The following is a 20,595-nucleotide window of genomic DNA, read 5'->3' on the forward strand; positions in this document are numbered from 1 at the left end:
AAAGACTTTTGATCATTTTAAATGTGACAGAATGTCTCCAATTGTGTTAGACCTTCTTACACATCACCATCCTATGCTCTAGTAGGCACCATTGTGCTAGTTGGTGCTTGATGAAGCGCCATTTAATTCAGAACTAGATTTATAATAACTTCGTAATTACATGTCATATCAGAACATTCACTCCTTTGTGTTAATTTAAACTTGTTTGGTCAAACATTTCAGCTTGTTCTGCAAAGGTTCAAAGGTCAATCTGAATACCACTTTGTGAACATTCTGGTTGAAGCCACCTGATCAATACCAATAACATGTAGACACCTTTTGACTAGTTCTAACTCACTTAATGAATATCCTACAAAGTTCACTAGATTTACATGTGAATTTAAGCACTGATCAGGTTGAAAGGCCTCTGCTCAACATTAATAACAGGTGAAAAACTTGATAATTTCTAAATGTGACAGGGCATCTCCAATCATATTAGACCTTCTTACACATCACCATTCAATGCTCCAGTAGGCACCATTGTGCAAGTTGGTGCTTGAACCCGATGATTGCCGCTTGCGGCTATATTTATTATTATTATTCTTTTTCTCCTGAAAAAACAGTTGTGCAGCCTAAACCGTAAGTCATAGAGAAATGAAACTTGGTAGGTAGATGTAGGATCAGTGCATCTCGGTGGACAACCAAAATGGCACCGATTGGTCAAGTGGTGGCGCTATAAACAAGGAAATTCATTTTTCACAATTTTCTCAATAACTCAAAAACCATAAGACCTACATTCAAAATTCTTTTTTTTATGGATTCCTTGGGTCAATACCAACAACTTTCCAATTTGGACCATGCACTTCCGTCTATATAGATTTTTTGCTAATTTGCATAATATGCAAAACCTACTTTTGCAAACTAGTCCTAGGAATGTTGACCAATCCTGGCATGTTTGGTATCAAAACACTCGTGAGAGCATGCGCTTCAATATTCATTAAGAAAAAGTTGAAATATGTAAACAATATGGCCGCCATATGCAAATTAGTCCTTCCGGATATATGCCCCATTCACTTCAAGAGGTAAATTTGGAGCACTGTTTCTCAGCAACCGTGCAACCTAGCAAGTTGAAACTTTGCATGCAGAATCTATCATACAGCCTCTAAAGGATGTTCAAAGGGCAACTTAATCAATCAACATGGCTGAACACCATCAGCCATTCAGCATTCAGCAGACATTTTGGCAGGCTGAATGTTGCCCAATCTGGATGATATTTGGCAGTTATGTTCAGGTGGAGACACTGTAGTGACCTGCAAAGTGCTGAAACAATCCGCCCACTGGGGGGCGCTGTTCCAAAAAAACGAGTATATGTCAATCATGCTGTACTATTTTGACATCTAATTGTTTTTGCCATATTTAGTACAGTGGCTCTGACAAATTTCTCAATACAACTATGTTTAAAAAGTGCTTTGTTCATTCATAATTGCTAATTGTTTGACAATAGCTATATTGAAACTACTCTCTGGATATTTGGCCTATCACCTCCATTTCAGTCTTGCTGCACACTGTAGAGTCTCTAGGTAAATGTTCATTAAAAACATTTGTGAAAATTTCACATACAATACTCTCCAGGCATCAAGCAATCTGTGCGTCCTTGGAATTTCAAACCTAAATTGCTGTAACTCTGCAGTATTTGCTGTAATCTCACAATGTTAAAGACCTCTGTACAATATCACTCTGATGAAGCGCCATTTAATACAGAACTAGATTAAGAATAACTTGACATTACATGTCATATCAGAACATTCACTCCTTTGTGCCTCTTCTCAACATTAATAACAGGTGAAAGACTTTTGATCATTTCTAAATGTGACAGAATGTCTCCAATTGTGTTAGACCTTCTTACACATCACCATCCTATGCTCTAGTAGGCACCATTGTGCTAGTTGGTGCTTGATGAAGCGCCATTTAATTCAGAACTAGATTTATAATAACTTCGTAATTACATGTCATATCAGAACATTCACTCCTTTGTGTTAATTTAAACTTGTTTGGTCAAACATTTCAGCTTGTTCTGCAAAGGTTCAAAGGTCAATCTGAATACCACTTTGTGAACATTCTGGTTGAAGCCACCTGATCAATACCAATAACATGTAGACACCTTTTGACTAGTTCTAACTCACTTAATGAATATCCTACAAAGTTCACTAGATTTACATGTGAATTTAAGCACTGATCAGGTTGAAAGGCCTCTGCTCAACATTAATAACAGGTGAAAAACTTGATAATTTCTAAATGTGACAGGGCATCTCCAATCATATTAGACCTTCTTACACATCACCATTCAATGCTCCAGTAGGCACCATTGTGCAAGTTGGTGCTTGAACCCGATGATTGCCGCTTGCGGCTATATTTTGTTTTTGTTTTTCTTGTTTTTTTAATTGATCAATTCCACCTTAAATGCTGCAGCCTCTGCCGTCTGTCGCACCCTTTAAGGTGAAATAGGAAAGTTAGTTTGCTAGCTAAAAAGATGAAGATTTTTTTTTTAAGAAAACATTAAATAAAACATAAAAACTTCACAATAATTAATACTGTCATTTTAACAAGGGAATACTAACCTTTTGTGCTTGTTCCACCATCTTGCCAGTGATTATCAAAGCCCTCTTATTTAAGTGTGCCTCTCTGTTTGAAGGGCCATATAGCCTTAACATTTCCCCTTACCCCTCCAGCCTAACAAGAATCCAGCCAGACTAAACAGAGGGAGTAGGACTAAGTGGTGGTATTGGGTATTGGGCCTTAGTCAGTAGCTCAGCATTTAAGCAGAAAGCATCCAGTCTAAGTCTGCATCCAGAAACCCCAAAAGTTACAGGTTTTTCCTAGTGATCCTCCTGCTCTCCTTGGTGAAGCTATCTTGTCACCTGTCCAAATACCAGAGGAGAAGAAAGCTGCTCATTGGGGTAGTACTGCTCAGTCATTTTTAACTTCTACATATGCAGGAGACTGGGAATCAGTTTCAGGTCAGAAGGAGTAGTTTTATCTGTTGCACCACACCAACCAACACTAGGGCAAACTCTTAGATGGTTGCTCCTTGAGCTTTCTTATTTGATAAAATATATAGCTGAAATGTAATTAGTAAGAGGTGATAAAATGTTATTACGAATCCGTTTTTTTACTAGCATCACATGCCTGGTTATTGTTGGAATATGTTTGACACATTTCCAACATCTGGCAACATCATCATATCTTCTGTCCTACAGTATAACAGTGATAGGGACACATCGCTCCGAGGCTGTAAGACGGGGCAGTAAAGTGTATTGAGGTCTTTTCTGTTTATGTAATATACTAGACATAGATTACAGCAAGTATGTGTGTGTGTTTTTGTGTGTGTGTGTGTGTGTGTGTGTGTTTTCTCTCCTGGCAAGATGTTGAGAATGGTATGGATGCTTTGCGTTCCTCACTTTGCTCTGAATTTTTATGATCTGGAAAGCCAGCCAAATTTTTGGTAGAGAGCGAGAGAGAAAGGGGAGAGTGAGAGAGCTCTGCTTTTTCCACATTGCCTCCCTGTTTTTTATTATCCTCCCTTTTTATCTCTCTCTCTCCTTCTCTCTCTCTCTCTCTCTCTCTCTCTCTCTCTCTCTCTCGCATCAGTTGCGACTGATGGTTGCTCTCACAGCTCTGTGATTAGTTAGAGGCTCATTAGCCTGTTGCGATGTTCTGCCACATCAGCGCTGCTGAGTCCAGTATTATAGTAGTGATTAGCAGTGATATCGTTGAGCGTTAGATTGCAGACATTCCTCTGCGCTCTGCAGCCATGAGCACATTCTCCTGCTCTTATCAAGCAGCTCAAATAAGCAAAATCCAAACAGTCTGCTTACAAGAATAACTCGCTCCCACGCCTGTCACTGTGTGTGTGTGTGTGTGTTACTTTGTTACAAAAGTAGACCTTTTTAACTCTGTGACCACGATATTCACACACATACAGGTAGGTAGGCACCTAATTCAATTCAATTCAATTCAATTTTATTTATATAGCGCTTTTTACAACAAAGGTTGTCACAAAGCCGCTTTACAGGAAAAACAGGTCCACGCCTCTTATGAGCAGCACCACAGAGCACATTATTTAAAACAATTCCTCTTAATAATAAGATGTCTTGTCATCATCACCTGTGTGGGCTGCGTTTGCCTACACTTGACACTGATTGGTATGTAAAATGTTGTCAGTTATGTAGGTGTGCTTAATTTTGCATCTCTGTCAGAATTTGACTCCCTTTGCATTACGTGCGTCACACAGCTAAATGAGCATAACCGATTCTCCTCAGATTCCTTTTATTCCTGTTTAGAAATTAATCTACAGTTACAGTAGATAATCTACAGTTACAGTAGATACAGGAATCAACAGTGTAAGCATTTACTCTGCTCATACTGCTGCTTGGAGCTTGTGCTTGTGAAGGTGAGTTGGGTTTTAGCACAGCACCGCTACTTTTCTTTGATTGTTGTTGAATGGGTGATTATAGTCTCAACATCCTGTAATTGGTCTGAAAATCTAAATGATCCAAAATAGTGTTTTTACATGGCAAATAAACTGGAACATGGATAAGTTGATTTAGACTGAGGCCACCTAAGGTCCTGTGGTTCTTTCACACATGCTATTTTGGTCCGGAACTAACAAAAAGTGTCAACCAAACATGTGCTGTATTTTTTTTTACACTATAAAGCACACTTAAAAGCATTTAATGTTTCCAAAAATTGTCAGTGCGCCGGTGTATAATCCGGTGCAAATTATGTGTGAATTTACCAGTCAGGTATTAAGAAGCAGTAAAGCCACTCTACCTGCTCATTTATTGTACTTAAACAAGCAACGTGGGACGATCTGCCAGCTAATATTGCCACACAGGGTTCCTCAGTGTAGTGCTTAAAAAATGAGTAGCACAAATTTATTCTGTTAATCCTCTTTATGATTTTAGGCTACATTCTCACAGCAGGTAAAAGCGTCCCAAATCCAATCTTTTACCTCATATTTGCATAGTGCATTATTTGTGCGCAAAAAACGCATTGAATCTGACATTTTTAGTTTCTTCAGTTAGAAGTCTTGTGTTGCAACCACTTGGTGTTTCTATTGAATTGGTCGAATGTGTCTACAGGTTGTAGCTGCAGCAGCGCAAAAAATATATATATATATAAAAATGCACACACACACCACATATTCAAAATGTCCAGACAATTTCTCATGGTATTGCCTTACACACACACACACACACACACACACACACCATTAGGAGTGTTCCAGACATTAGGTAGGTCTGTTTTTATTAAACAACCCATTGAAAGCTCTAAAGCAGCACTACAGTTAAAACAACACAGTGGCTGCCTTTGGAAGTGATGACAGAGATTTTCCTTACCAGCCCCAAAAAAAAAAGACTGTCCACTTATGATTGTATGTATGTGTGTGTGTGTTTATTATAGTGGAGGTGAGGCAGGAGATGCTGGATGAAGCCCAGAAAAAGCTGACCAACCTTCTCAACAGCACAGAGGGCAAAGTGGACAAGTAAGTAAAGAGCCAGTATACGGAAAATATTCAGTTAGAGATTCTTGGTATTTTAAATGTTAAAATAAGACTCCAGATCTCTCAGGTTTTAGGTCTTTCTATTAGGTATTGTTTTGCTCATTAAATGCTCAGTGATAAATGCAACCCCTGCAATCAAGCCCTTATAAAGAATTACCTTATATGTACAAATCTTAATTATTTTCACCATTAAGGAGAAATCAGTTATTTTCTTTAGTATTAGAAGTTATATTATTTTAAATTTGGTTAAATACCCCATCTTTGTTCACCCCCAGCATTCTGAAATACAGCACTTTTAACTGATGCTCCCAACAGGTTTGCAATGCTAGTGATATTCCAATAACAAGCTCAAAGAATTCAGAGCCGACAAGCACGAGTGTATAGATAGGATAGGGAGACAGATTGTGTCCTTATATTCTGCCATCCATGCACCTACTAATGCTAATGCTGCTGCATCTAGCCTTAGTTGAAATCTGGAAATCTAAGCTTTCTGTAAATAAACAGAAGCGCTTTACTCACCCAAATAAACAGTTTTCAGGAGAGAACTCTGTGTAGACTGACATCCAGCACTCGTTTGTCTTTAAAAGAAAATGTTAGCTTTACTAACTTAGTTTATTTACCCTCAACCCCCACCACCCAGAATTAGATAGTGTGCCTTATAATCCAGTGCATCTTATAGTATGGAAAATACTGTAGTAGTAATAAAAAAGAAAGAGTAACTGATTTTTCCCAAAAGGCAGAAATAGTTGATTTATGATTAATTGTTGGAAGAGCTCAAACCTTACATAGCCTTTTGTGTGTGAATGTGTTTATAGCATAAGCCCCACCCACTACACTTTGATAGATGAGGAAGGAGATATGGTTTCTACTACAGAGTTAGATGAAAGAGAGTACAGAACAGAGTAAAGAGCATTTCTGTGTAGCATTCTTAATTATTTATTACATTTTTTATATTTAATTCCATACATTCTTATACTCTGATATAAATTATCATAATAAGCTTTCCGGATCATGTTCAGACTGGCCTGCAGCGTGCTTCTCAGAGCATGGGGGCATGTAGACTACTTGATGAGAGCCTTTAAAGAATAACCAGTGATTTTATAATGTCTATTTAAAATTCAATAACTGACTGAATATATGCAATTTTTCTCTCTTCTTCTCCCTCTCGCTCTTTCTTTGTCTCCATTAGAGTTCTAATGAAAAATCTCTTTTTGGGGTATTTCCACACCCCTCGAAACAAACGCGCCGAGGTGCTAAGACTTATGGGCAATGTTCTTGGTTTGGAACCAGATGAAGTGGAGCAGGTAGGCTTTCTTCTCTCTCTCTCTCTCTTTCTTTCTCACTATCTCTCTCTCTGGCCTCCCTTTCTTTCTGATCAACTTTTCCAGAAATCCCCATCCATCCATCCATCCCACTCTTTGTTCTGCATACCTTTCAGTGTTTTCCTGTTCTTCAGGCCTCATTTGTCTGACCTCGCACAGTCTTGAGATCAGCAGCTCAATGCAATGTTTCACCCACCCATAGACAAGAAGCCAGAACACTCTCAGAACTCTGACTGGGTGGGAACTAGAGCTTGATGTAAAAAAAGACATTATTGATTATAATATGTATAACACACATTTTCCCATGAACTGGTAGGCACCATAAGTCCAGTCATTCCCTCCAGTCACCCCACAAAATTTGCCAGCTTCCAGAGTTTAGCCATGCTGTTCCTTAGCTCCATCATTTATAAAACCCTGATGCTAGCCAACAAACAAACAAAAAACTGATCCCGCTCCTCCTGACCTGATAGCAGTGCTTAAAGCCTGATCTGTACCAGGATCCCTGGTACAGCTTCAAGTACACAATGGCTTCACCCACCATCATTCAGCGTCAAATGCCATTAAATGTAGAGAGTGTATTTTCAGTTTCAAAGAAAAAATGTAATCTTAATAATCACAACAATATTCTATGAATTTTAACTGAGACTGAAAGACAGTTAGTTCTGACCCTGCAATGTGATTGGCTGAGAGGTGTTCTATGAGTAATCTAGCAACCATGCAGCACTTACAAGCCAAACAGCGCAGCTACAAATGGAGCAGCAATGGAACTATTTTAACCTGTGGCGTGTTTTTAACCAAACAGATCATATCGTCCCCTTTAACTCAAAATCTTTCAATAAACAGTGTTAATGGAACTGTGGTATAATCGCAATAATACACTTGAGGTTTGTGCTATAAAATGTAATATTGGCACTGCTGTGCTGCGGTCGTGGCACAAGGCTTCAGTGCCAATATTACACATTATAGCACTCCCTCTCGTGCACTATTGCTTAATTAATTAATCGCTCTTGTTCTTCTTAAGATGCAAGTTTTTATAGTGTTTTTTATGTAAAAAAAAAGAATGAGTATAAGAAATGTAAAATGCAGTCATATTTATATTAGTGATGTCAATTCAAATACTAGTATATCCTTGTATGTTTAGGGAGAGATGAAGGCATAGTTGAGCGCTGGAAAAAAGAATACATGATAAAATTGGATAGAGGAAACTTTTTTTTTTTTTAGTTTATTGTAACATCTCAGATTGGCTGTTAATTTGTATAAAAATTATGATGAAGTGACACAAATAACTTTGATGGGTTTCATGAGTTCAGTATCAAGCATATTTTTCTTTCTTTTTTTTTTTACACATTCATATGATACAATCCTACTTTACAATAGTCACTATCATTAGATGGGAAGACTTAGATTATCAGTGAAACATTTTGTGAGTCAGTTTAATTAAGCTATTAATAATTATCTAAAATCTCCAAGCCTGCACTGACCTGTGATACGTGCTTGGTTGATATCAATCAGCATGAGGTCAGTGTGGTGCTGTGTAGTTTTGCTTGGCCACATTCAATCTGGAGCATGTTTCTGTCCCCAGTTCCAAAATAGAGGACACAAGACACAGCTGTGTCTAAAAGAACGAGAGTGTGATTTCAGTGAATCTGCTTTTATTAAGAGTTGATTTCAGATATGATGTCATCTTTTGTGTTTTGATTGGCTCTGCGATATAAATAACAAGATTGTTTCTTATCAGCATTAACACCCCCCTAAAGGCCCTGAGCGGAATGACGTGAGGCACACTCGGTCAGGCATGGTGGACCAGAAGGAAGAAACCTCATATTTTGATGTGCTAAAGATCCCACACTGATGCTAATAGATTATTTTATTTGATTTAAATTGTGAAATGATTCACACAATCTCCTGTGAGGCAGATCGCAGTTAGATCATTGGACCATATGAGGTTTAGAAGAGGCCAAAAATTTGGGTGTGAACCGCTATGGTCTGCAGGTGTCTGCATTATTCTTGAGAAAGGGAGTTAAGCAGCTTTTAAGTGCTCTAAACCTGGCCAGAGAATACATGTAAAATATGTAAAATGTTTGAATGATATTTTAAATGTTGTTTTGTATTAAACGTTGTAGAGTGAGTGGACTGGGCTAACCTATGACAGGCTGATTAGGTAGAGAAAAATACTAGGTTTGTAAGAATGTAGTTAAACAGCTGTAAAACTAATGGGTTGGGCTGTAATATGAGGTTAATTTGTGTGGGTGGGCTTAACCTACTAGGCTGAATGAACATAACTGCTGTAATCTGATTAAGTGGAGATAAACTGTTAAATGGGCTGAAGGGGTGGGGATAGTGTGTGGTAGATTGTGTGGGTGGAGCTAAACTGTGGTAGGCTGAATGGGGAGCTGAACAGCTGTAAGATGTTAGGGTGTGTTAGGTTAGGTGGGTGGTGCTGAACTGTTGTAGTGTGAATGGGTGAAGCTTAACTGTTGTATTATAAGTAATCAAAGCTAAAATTGTTTTAAGCTAAATGAGTAAAGCTGAATAAGTAGGGACTGTGTGTTTTGGATTGTATTAAGTGTGAGGACCTTAATATTGGTAGGTTGGATAAGAATAGCTAAGTCACTGCACACTAAAGGAGTGGGACTAAACTTTAAAAAAAATAAGTTTAATGGGTGGAGCTAAACTCCGACTAGCGCGTTTACTGTTTACAGGCTACATTGGACGAACCACTAGGTAATATCGCACTTATTAGTAGTTATCACTGTCGGGCAGCATTTACTAGTGCTAACCGCTAATGCTAGTGTTGCTGCACCCAGCCTTAGTGGAAATCTGGAAATCTAAGCTTACTGTAAATAAACGGAAGAGCTTTACCTTACATTTTTGGAGAGAAATCTGTTTGGATTAACATCCAGAGCTTGTTTTACTTTAAAATAAAGTATTTCTTTTTTAAGAATTACAGTTTTGTTTACTTACCTTAGCTTTACTTAACTTAGTTACCCCAACACCATCACTCAGCGGTAAACCTGCTAAATTAGAAGGGAAATGATGTATGAGGATAGACCAAAAAATAGCTGTTCATTGATAGTGCGCCTTATAGTCTGGTGCTCCTTATAGTGCAAAAAATAGGGTACATTAAAATTAAATTGTATGATCTCTTTTTTTATGTGCATACAACTTCTGCATCTCTGTAGCCTCACTTTCCCACAGGCAAGTAACACAGAATTTATTGTTGATATGAAATGTTTTAGTACTAGAACGGATGCATTCAATCATATACGTAATCCTTGCAATTGCAGTTCCTTTTATTAATTGTATATAATTAAATCATTAAATGTCATGCCTCGTTATGCTGTATAAATCTGGACAGTGACTATGAATTTACTAGAGTTTAAAAAAAACTTTAAGCTGCGTCTTACTTTGTTATTGAATTATTAGCTTTAGAAAGCAGCAAATCACATTAAAACACAGATGTTGAGGTTAGCGGTCAGCCCTAATAAGCAGGGCGTTATTAGTCTGTAATAGTCTGCTTTTTAAATCATCATTTTGTGGCTTGTCCATGAAACTAAAAGGAAAGTAGGAGGAACAGAGACAGACAGACGGACAGACAGACACACTGCACTGGCCCAGAAAGACGGAAAGTTGTCCAGTCATATTAGCATGTTGCAGTGAAATCCTGGAAGGGTTAAAACAGATAAATAAGCTGGACAGAATGTCATAGATGGTCAGAGAGAAAAAGAGCGAGAGAGTTTGAATGGAATGAGAGAGAGACAGAAGGCTGTGCCAGGTCGCCACTAAAAGCCATTCTTTCCTCTTTTTGGCCTTCAACCAGTGAACTGGCTTTAGACCAGCCTTGTCCAGCTGCACAACAGAGCCAAACCAGCCAGCTGTGATCTGGGCCCCAAACTAGCACTCGTCTGAACAACCTTTTTGCGTGTGTTCTCCTGTGTTTCCATTTTTGTATCCCTTCATCCAGTGTTGTTCACCATCCAAGACCAAGACCTGTTTGCTGTGGAGTTTAAGAGTGTACGATAGCCCCCCAATCAAAGCCTTCACGGATAACCTGATTATGATGATGGCATCACGCACCTCTCTGAAAATGTAACTACACGGCACTGACAGCCTCAGCTGTGATTGGTCCGCCAGGCCTCGCGTTCTCGCCCACACATTCCCACCTTCGTGGTTTAAACTGCAGAGCAACGCAGAGTAGGGCTGCACAATATTGGAAAAAATTCACATTGCAATTGTTCCTTTTTTTGCCTATATACATCACAATATTACACAATGCAGGACCCATGACATCGCCAGCCCCGTTCCCACTTTTAAGCTGTCTCGAGTCATCAAGCTGAGTCAGAGCTGAGCACTCAAAACCTGAGGAAATTAGCAAAACAACAGTAATAGGCAGTTTAATCAGGCGTTTAATCATGCTTTTTAAAAGGTAAATATGAGCATTTTTTTGTTATTAAAAGTATGATTTCGTCTATAACTGGAAATATCTGCGCAAAACTGTGCTGGACTGAGGTGCACAAATGCGTTTACAAGTACGTGCCCAGCCATGTGGATGGAGGCCATGTGTTTACCTCGTGTTTACTCCTGCCTCCCCTTGCCCAAATCCCCCCCACCCCCCCCTCGTGCTTCTTAGGCAGCAGCAGCCTGTTACTTAGACACAGAGACAGTGCTGTGTATCTCCTTCTTGTGTCAAGAAACAAAACATTGCAACATGACGTGTTTGAATTAATTGCACGTCCTGCGTTGTGACTATTGCGCATGCGCACATCGCAATGACGATGCTTAAACTATATATATATATATATATATAAAACTATATATCGTGCAGCCTGCGATGCGATGCTACTCGGCAAAGTTTGTGTCGGAGGAGGTGTGTGCTAGTCTTAGTTTTGGGGCATCACTAATAATTGGGGAAATACAACTGAGTAGCATCTGAGTGTGCAGGACAATTGGCCAGATAATTTAGGAGAAAAACTGAAGGGGGGAAAAAAAAAAAAAAAAAAGGATTACAAAAAAAAAAGAATCTGGAACGCCTTTGTGCTAAATACCACAGATACGCTTTTATAGATGCTGTAGATGAAGCTGTGTACATATGGAATTTTTGAACCTTAACCTCAACCTGACCTATAAACACATTCCTTTCCCTCTCTGTCTGTAGATGTTAAATGATGAAGGGAAGAAAGGGGTTACTGGTTGGGTTTCTGGTTGGCTGGGCGGCGGCCGAGCGGTTCAGAGCGTCCCCAACACACCCCAAAGACCCACACACACCCAAAACCTCAACGGGGTAAGCTATTCCTCATACACAGCACAAACATCAACCACATACAAAACACACTCACCACACACACACCACATGTATTCAAGTACACAGCCTAACACTGACACACAGTAGTTTTAGGAATCATACACTGAAGAATAACCCTTCAACCTTTTTTCTATCGTTTTTTTTTTTTGTGTGTGTGTTTTATGCAGTCGTTCTCTGAGATGTTTGTGAAGTTCCTAGAAGTGGAGTCCAGTCCAGCAGCTCCTGCTCCTAAACTACCTGTTTACGACATTAAGCCTCTGAGTGCGCCCCCACCTGGCCGGAGTACTGTAACCGCACCTGCAGCAGGTACCACAGCACCGTGGTGAACTCAAACACAATATAATATACATATGCACACTACGTAATAATAGTGAAAGAAGAAAAGCTGGAATATCAAAAGTCCACATTTTCCCCCCAGCTCCTAGCACACTTTAACCTTGCCGTTAAGTACACTAAATATCAGATGTGTTGAGAGAGCTGGGATACAACAAAGATGTGGACAATCTGTTGTAGTTTGTGGATTGCTAGCTACTGTTTACAAAGTGGTCTTGCATTTTGTTCTTCTTTCAGGTCCACTTACAATGTGGGTTTTTATTTCCAGAATGGTCATAACTAACTGAGATTTGAAAGCTAATGGATGCAGGCCTAGGGGCTTCTGAACTAGCAAGCATGTTTTTTCCCCCCACAGGCCACAAGGGTGGCTTTAGCACCCACTATTAGGCATTGCTTAAATTTACACATTATTTCAACCTACAGTATTTTATAAAAAGAAGTATAGGACATAGGCTAAAAGATAGGCCCCCTACCCATTACTTGCTGGGGTATTGTCATTTTCTGAAATAAAAGTGTCTCCTGCGATTTTTCCTGAACATTAGCCATTTTAATAAAAGAACTGAGATTTATTTTTGATAAAATATATATGCTAAAAATACAGAGCTTTTAAATATAAGGCCCACTTAAAATCCTTTAATTTCCCCAAAAAATCCTCAGTGCGCCTTTTAATCCAGTGTGCCTTATTAATGAATTTTACAAATCAGGTAGTAAGTAGCAGTAAAGCCACTGTGCTGAAGTGCAGCATTATACAGGAGTTTACAGTTTACAGTTTAGTTCTCCAGCAACGAGACTCGAGACTGGAGCAATATTAGCTGCTAATCGCTAAATCTTTTGCTGTTCAGAGGCGAGATATTGGACTGTAGCCTGCACTATTTAGCTTAGCTTCTCACTGCTGAATTAGAAGGGAAACATGGTGACACCCCTGTTCCTTACTTGTCGCATAATGTGCCTTAGAACCCAGTGCGCCTTATGTATGAAAATATACAAGAAAATAGACGTTCATTGATAGTGCACCTTACAATACAGTGCGCCTTACAGTGTGAAAAATATAGTATCTGTAATTGAAGTTTCTCCTTTTAAAAAGAATTTACTAAAAGAATTTCACAGCTGACCTGTCCTTGCATGTGGTTTTGTAGGTGCAGCAGGTAGCAGTAAGCGTGGCGGGGAGTCCAATCCATTCCTAACTCCTCGCTCTGCCGCCATCCCTCTGCTGAACCCCGGCGCTCCTGGCGGCAGTGGACCCGCGAGCGGCCACCTGCTCATGAAGCCCATCTCGGACGCTCTGCCCACTTTCACGCCCATGCCTGTGTCTGCCGAGGCCAGCGCAGGGGCCATCCTCAAAGACCTGCTTAAGCAGTGAGTGCTCAGACAGGCAGCACTGCCACTTAAAGCACTTTAGCCAATCGGCTGGACACACACACCAGACACTACAGAGTCCGGTGTCCATCAAGCTGTTTTCAATACAGTGATAATGGTATTCATGAACGGACCAATAACTGGATGAACTAGATGCTCACGAGCTCATATATTTGTATATATAGTTTTGGGCAACATTTTGGGGCAAAAAGCTGTAATTTTTGAATTGTCAGTTAAAATAAATAAATAGGATGCAGGATACACCTCTGCACATTTTATTTATATGTAAAATGTTATTGCTGTCACGCAACGCCTTTAATCTCCATTTTTGAATGGACCAATAGAAATGCTCCGAAGTGACTTGGAATAGAATATTTTACATTGAATTCCAAATAAACGTTACACATTTTTTTCTTCTCCTCTAAAGTTGCCATTTTGCAGATATGCAGGTTTTGACAGTGACTATACAGTACTGTCCAAAGAAATTTAAGCTAAATCAGCAAAGCAGTACCACTGCAATCCTTAAAACATCTCCAAGCCACTCCACATGGGAGTCTTAGTTATAGTATTAATTATAATTAGTTATTTATAATTCATATCAACAGCTGGTTTGGTAAATCAGAGCTTAATGATGTTAAATCAGGTGAGTTGGTGATGTGATTGAATTGAACACATCCACTGGGGCACTGGCTGGGGGTGTCCAGGAGAAATCTGGAGCCAGGCTTGATGTTCTTTAAACTGGCAAACATGATCAAATCATTTTAACTTTCAATAACTTTCTTCAAAATTCAAATTTCTTCTTCTTTTTTAATTTTTTACTGTATTTAAATTTGCCTGCATTTGTTCTAATGTGAGGCAAAGTTTATACAGTAACAATTATAGTTCTGTACACACTGATACTGCACAAATAGACAAAATAGACAAAATACCAGTATTGCAGTATATATATATATATATATATATATATAGTGAATTGATGTGAGACAGTCAAAGACTGACCTCCATTATCATGTTACATTGTTTGACCCACATGATGATTTATTTTGATACTTTCAGTTAAATAAATGTCCTGATACAATAAAACACACTAATCTAGAACTGTGATTGTGTTCAGAGGCTAAAGCTAAAGAGGTGAAGAGTATTCAAAGACTGGGAAAAGATAACTGTTAAGAAATATCTTATATCTAATATTATTATTGGTATTATTTTGACACTTGATCAGCACTCTTGATTTGCTGCTTGGTGTTTATTGCGTTTCTAATCAGCTGGTTTTGGGGTTTTTGTTCCTGCGTTTGCTCTTTATCTGCAGAGAATCATTTATCAGGTTAAAGATGGTCCCATTCCATCTGGCTCCTGCCCGCCTGTGGGATTTATTAGACCCTTTCCGCATCTGTGAAAACCATACAAATAGCTCTGCGAAATACTCCCCACACGCTTCTCTTTTCTTTGCTGTCTTTCCGGATGACTGCCAGTTTGGTGTGTGTCGGTTACATTAATGGCTATAATAGACGGTTATGGTTTGAAGACTGAATATTAGACTTCTGCTATGTAAATCTATACTTTATAAATATGTAGTTATATACATGTAAATCAGTTTTCACTATTTTAATCACTGGAAATTGTGGAATCGGACGTGGAAGTCACGAAGAAAGAAACCCATGCAGTCTGTGTGTGTGTGTACATATTCTGATTTCTCAAGAAGCTGCACCATGTATTCCTTTTCCATTCAAATGAAGGCTCAGATTTTGTGTAAATTTAGCTGTACATTTTAATGACTGTGGTCAAACAATTAAATTGGTATGGAATATATTTGAATTCACATTTACAATTTCCCAAAGTAAAAGTTATTTAGACCCTGTATAAATAAACCTTGTCTTATGGAAATTTGAGCTCTTTTTTTGATATATTACTTTATTAGGAGTTAGGGTGAGCGCTATGACATTATTTAAGGGCTGAAGTTGTGTTTAGTTAACGTTTTTGGGGGGTTTCGGACACAGCCTGTGGTTTGATTTTGTGTCACTCTTCCAGTGTTTGTTACATCAAGCAGAAATAAAAAATCTCTGCGTATGCAAATGAGTTGTGTTCTTGTGTTGTGGTTATTATTTCTAACCTTAAACTTGTTTTATGTTCACATTTGAAGACCACTTCTCTACAAATCCTGAAACACCTGCTGCATCTTGACTAATCACTTCATATCCTGCACATACAGGTTACATTTCCTTGACATGAATTACACTTATTTCATTTTCAAAAAAATGTCCAGGAATGTTTAATTGAACAGACAATATGGCCTGTAGTTTAATTCCTGTCTGCCGTCTGAGCTGGACATCAGCACCTGACCTCACTAATGCTCTTGTGTTAAATGCCATCATATTCTCATGTCAAGGTTTCAACATCTAAGAGAGAAATGACCTGAAATAAACTCTTTTTATAATGACTTCCAATAAAAGTTAAGAATGTTTTATCATTCTTCTGTAAAGTTGCCGTTTTGGAGGAAAAAATGTAATTGGACTGCAATGATATTCTAATGATATTAATGCTTTATACACTGCCTGATAAAAAAAAATGTCGCCACCAAAAAAAAAAGGCCACACTTTCTAATATTTGGTTGGACCTCCTTTAGCTTTGATTGCTGCACACATTCCCTCTGACATTGTTTCTTTAAGCATCTACAATATCACAAGATTTATTTTAATCCAGTGTTTCATTACTTTTTCAACAAGATCTTGCAGCAGCATTGATGATGGTAGAGTCTGACCGCTGCACAAAGCAGCTCTTCTCCATCCAGCACATCCCAAAGATTCTCAATGAGGTTAAGATCTGGACTCTGTGGTGAACTCTCTCTCAATCCATGTGTGAAAATGATGATCTCATGCTTCCTGAACCCTGAACTCTTTCACGATCCCATCCCCATGAATCCTGACACTGTCATCTTGGAATATGTCCGTGTCATCAAGGAAGGAAAAATCCATTGATGGAATAACCTGGTCTATATTCAGTATATTCAGGTAGTCAGCTGACCTCATTCTTTCAGCACACACTGTTGCTGAACCTAGACCTGCAGACCAACTGCAGCATCAACCCCAGATCATTTGCTTAGTAAAATCCAGGTGGCAACTTCAAATAAATCAAATAAATAGACTCCAGTGCAATCAATAGCCTTCAGAAGTAATTTAGTTCATTTAAAATGTGTTAAATCCATCATCCAATACTGGAAAAAGTATTCACCACTGCAAACCTACCAAGATATGACAGAGCGAGCAGCCAAGAGGCCCATGGTCACTCTGAAGGAGCAGTAGAATTTACAGCTCAGATTGGAATACTTTAACAACTAAAAATAAATTGTGCACTTCACAAATTTTTGTTTATTTATTTTACTCAAATAAAAATCTGAAAAGTATGATGGCAATTGTATTTCAAAGTAAAGCGGGTTGAATACTTTTGCATGTCACACTGTGAGATGAGAGCCAGTTTCATCAGAACATTTTTATTTTTATTTTATTTTTTATAATTTTATTTCTAATTTTTCCCATTTTCTCCCCAATTTACACAGCCAATTACCCAACCCACTCATTAGGACTCCCCCTATCACTAGTGATGCCCCAACACACCAGGAGGGTGAAGATTTACACATGCTTCCTCCGATATATGTGAAGCCAGCCACCACTTCTTTTTGAGCTGCTGCTGATGCTCGAAGGCAAGCACAGCGACTCGGTTCTGATACATCAGCTCACAGACGCCCTGTGCTGCAGACATCACCGTAGGAGTGATGTGGGGAGAGAGCTCCATCTACCCACTCGGAGGGAGCTGGGCCAATTTTGCTCCCTCTGAGCGCTGGCTGCTTGATGGCAAAGCTGCATGAGCTGGGGTTGGAACCTGCGACCTCCCGCTCTTAGTGGCAGCGCTTTAGAGTGCTGGACCACTTGGGGGGCCCCCATCAGAACATTTTTGATGGTATTTGTGACTGCACTTAAAGATACTCATAGTTGGCATGACGTTTAATCTACTGTGCAGAACATTTTAAAATATTAAAAAAACACTGCATTTAAGGTATCTACAAACTGTTAAATGGTACTGTATAGAGATATATTACAGAGAACTGAGTTCATCAAGGTAGTGAATGATTTAGGACACCTTGGTATGAATGCGGATTTAAAAGTAGTGCACTATGTAGTTATTAAGGCACAGTTTATAACACAGTTCTTTGTTATCGGAAATTGTTCATTACCTTGTTGAATTCTGTTCAATATTATAGTGCCATACAGTGATCTGGACTTTGGAATGTAGGGAGATTCCATTCCAAACCCTGGGCTTCTCTGAAATGCTGTAAACATATTTCTCACACATTTTTATAGCTTGTATCGACATCTGTTGTAATTTGCATCTGGAGTGTGTATATAAAATGAGGTAATCAGGGCGAACAGCACACCAGTAAATACATTTATCATCCCAGATTTGTAATATTTTAAGTGCTTAAGTGCTAGTTCTACATATTTCGTACGTAATGCTCATCTGGACTGAACCAGAGTTCAGGGTGGAGAAGGAATGTAAGCTGTTTGCTCTGTAATGAGCTATTAAGAGTAAAACAAATTGGTCCTGGCAAAGAAAAGAGGTTTTCTTCGACATGCTGCACTGATGTTGGCCTACAGAGTGTGTGTATGGGTGTAAGATGTGTTTATGCTCTAACATTTTCAAGCTTACTCTGCCTTTGTACTGTAGTAACAAATTCTCATGACTGTACTCAGTCAGCGTGTATTAATGGCGTGGAGGGTCCAGTTCAAACGCGAGATATCTCCCCACAGCCAGGCATAATAAACCCGCACTACTGAAAAGCACCTGATACGAACGCCCTGCATTCTTTTGCTCCATTTATTTATCTCCCATGGAACATTCTCATTCCAGATATCCCGGTATTCCGAGCTCACAGGTCAGAATGCTTATCAGACAGCACCTAAACCTTATACTCAACTAGTTGTCACCAAAAAATGCTTCCCTCATTTTTTTTAAGATGAGGGAAGGTCAATTGGAATCAGTTGGTGCATCTCAAAAAATGACAATATCATTGAAAAGTGACTTTTTTTTTTTCTGTAATTCAATTCAAAATGTGAAATGTATATATAATATAGAAGTATTACACACAACTATTTGATCTATTTTAAGCATGTATTTATTTTATTGTTGATGATTATGGTTTACAGACAATAAAAAAAACCCAACAATCAGTGTTTTAGAATTTGTTTTTATATTATATAAGACCAATTGGTACTTTTGGCAGGCAGTGTGGGCAGTGTGCTGCTGGAGTCCTGCTGGAAAATGGGAAAATGAAATCTGCATCTCCATAAAAGTTGTCAGCAGAGGGAAGCATGAAGTGCTGTAAGATTTTCAAAGAAAACACTTAACTGACTTTAGACTTGATATAACACAGTGAACAGTGATGGGAATTGTTACAGGGGCGAGTAACAAAAGTAACGCAATAGTTACTTTTACTGGTAACTGTTTACTTTTATAGTGGAGTAACTCAGTTAGTAACTCAGTTACTTTTTTGGAGAAGTAACTAGTAACTATAACTAATTACTTTTTCAAAGTAACGCGTTGCCCAACACAGTGGACCAACACCAGCAGATGACATGTCTCTCCTCCAAACCATCACTGACCATCAGTAAATTTTACATTTCATTTAGAAATGAAGGGACCAGAGTCTGGAGGAAGAGTGGAGAGACACAACAAAGCGTTGCTTCACTTGGTCGCTCTTAAGACAGGCCATCTTTGCCTGGTACATCTTCAGGCCCCTCAGGTTTTTGCAGACCTTGCCGCAGATACAGACTGCGTTAGTATTCCTTTATCCATTTGCTTGGTTCAATGCCGATAGTTCTGTCCTATAATTTTTTTTTTTTTTAAAGATCCAACTTTAGATGTCTTCTAGAGTCTCTGGATTGATGGGCAGGAGCTGTTTTCACAGCACACAGACCATTAGAATACAAGGTATTTATAAGGCAACAATATAAGTGGTTTTAATGTTATGGCTGATCTGTGTGCATATATACTCTCGAAGATACATGTGACGAGAGTGTGTTTCTCCAAAAACGTCCCCTCGTCACTTGTATCTTCAGAAATGAACAGTGAGAGTTTTGGCCCTGGAAAGACAGCAGACTAAAGGAAGTTGGAAAGCACCTTGCTGATATGTGGGAGATTTAGTCCGCTGACAGGCCGCTCCATCTCACTCGCTCAGGCTGCCGGGCCCTCTGTATCGACAGGCCCACGAGACAGACTTATGCTTAAGTATGCAAGCTGCATTTAACTTTTCTGCACATCTGGCCTGTTTGGCGGCCAAGAACGAGTCAGGGCCGCTAAGGGAATGAAAACACAGAGGGGCTGAGAAGATGGCAGGTGGCTGATTTACATATCACTAAATATGTCTAAATATCATTGATCATGAAAGACAAACATGGATCCTCAAAACAAATGCTTTTAGGAAAATGGAGAATCCTATGTATTTTGGCTTAACAGTGATATAACATTTATTAGGGATGTAAAAATGTATCAATACAATCTAATATATCTGAATGTATTGTAAAGAACATTGTGTGGCATTGTGTTAAACAGCCAGGAGTCTCCAGTGGGTCTAGGCTTCCACCCTTTGATGCTTCCAGTTTGACAAGACTTCCATTCCCAGGAACCATTGATAAGTCATGGTTTTCATTTTTAGAAGTCTCCATTGACTCCAGGCTTCCATTTCCAGG

The 20,595-nt window shown here is 38.9% G+C and overlaps 1 protein-coding gene across 1 annotated transcript in view; it reads left to right on the forward strand.

Annotated features, from left to right (window-relative positions):
* The window catches only part of trip11 (thyroid hormone receptor interactor 11), an 80,167-nt gene extending 66,231 nt beyond the window's left edge, over window positions 1-13,936 (forward strand). The window contains exons 18-22 of the mRNA XM_049481161.1: window positions 5,443-5,524; window positions 6,732-6,846; window positions 12,020-12,145; window positions 12,334-12,472; window positions 13,636-13,936. Coding sequence (XP_049337118.1) covers window positions 5,443-5,524; window positions 6,732-6,846; window positions 12,020-12,145; window positions 12,334-12,472; window positions 13,636-13,859 — 686 coding nt within the window. The 3' untranslated portion in view covers window positions 13,860-13,936. The remainder of the gene's footprint in view (window positions 1-5,442; window positions 5,525-6,731; window positions 6,847-12,019; window positions 12,146-12,333; window positions 12,473-13,635) is intronic.
* Window positions 13,937-20,595: the final 6,659 nt, after the last annotated feature.

Source organism: Astyanax mexicanus, chromosome 7 (assembly GCF_023375975.1).
Source record: "Astyanax mexicanus isolate ESR-SI-001 chromosome 7, AstMex3_surface, whole genome shotgun sequence".
Classification (NCBI taxonomy): domain Eukaryota; kingdom Metazoa; phylum Chordata; class Actinopteri; order Characiformes; family Acestrorhamphidae; genus Astyanax; species Astyanax mexicanus.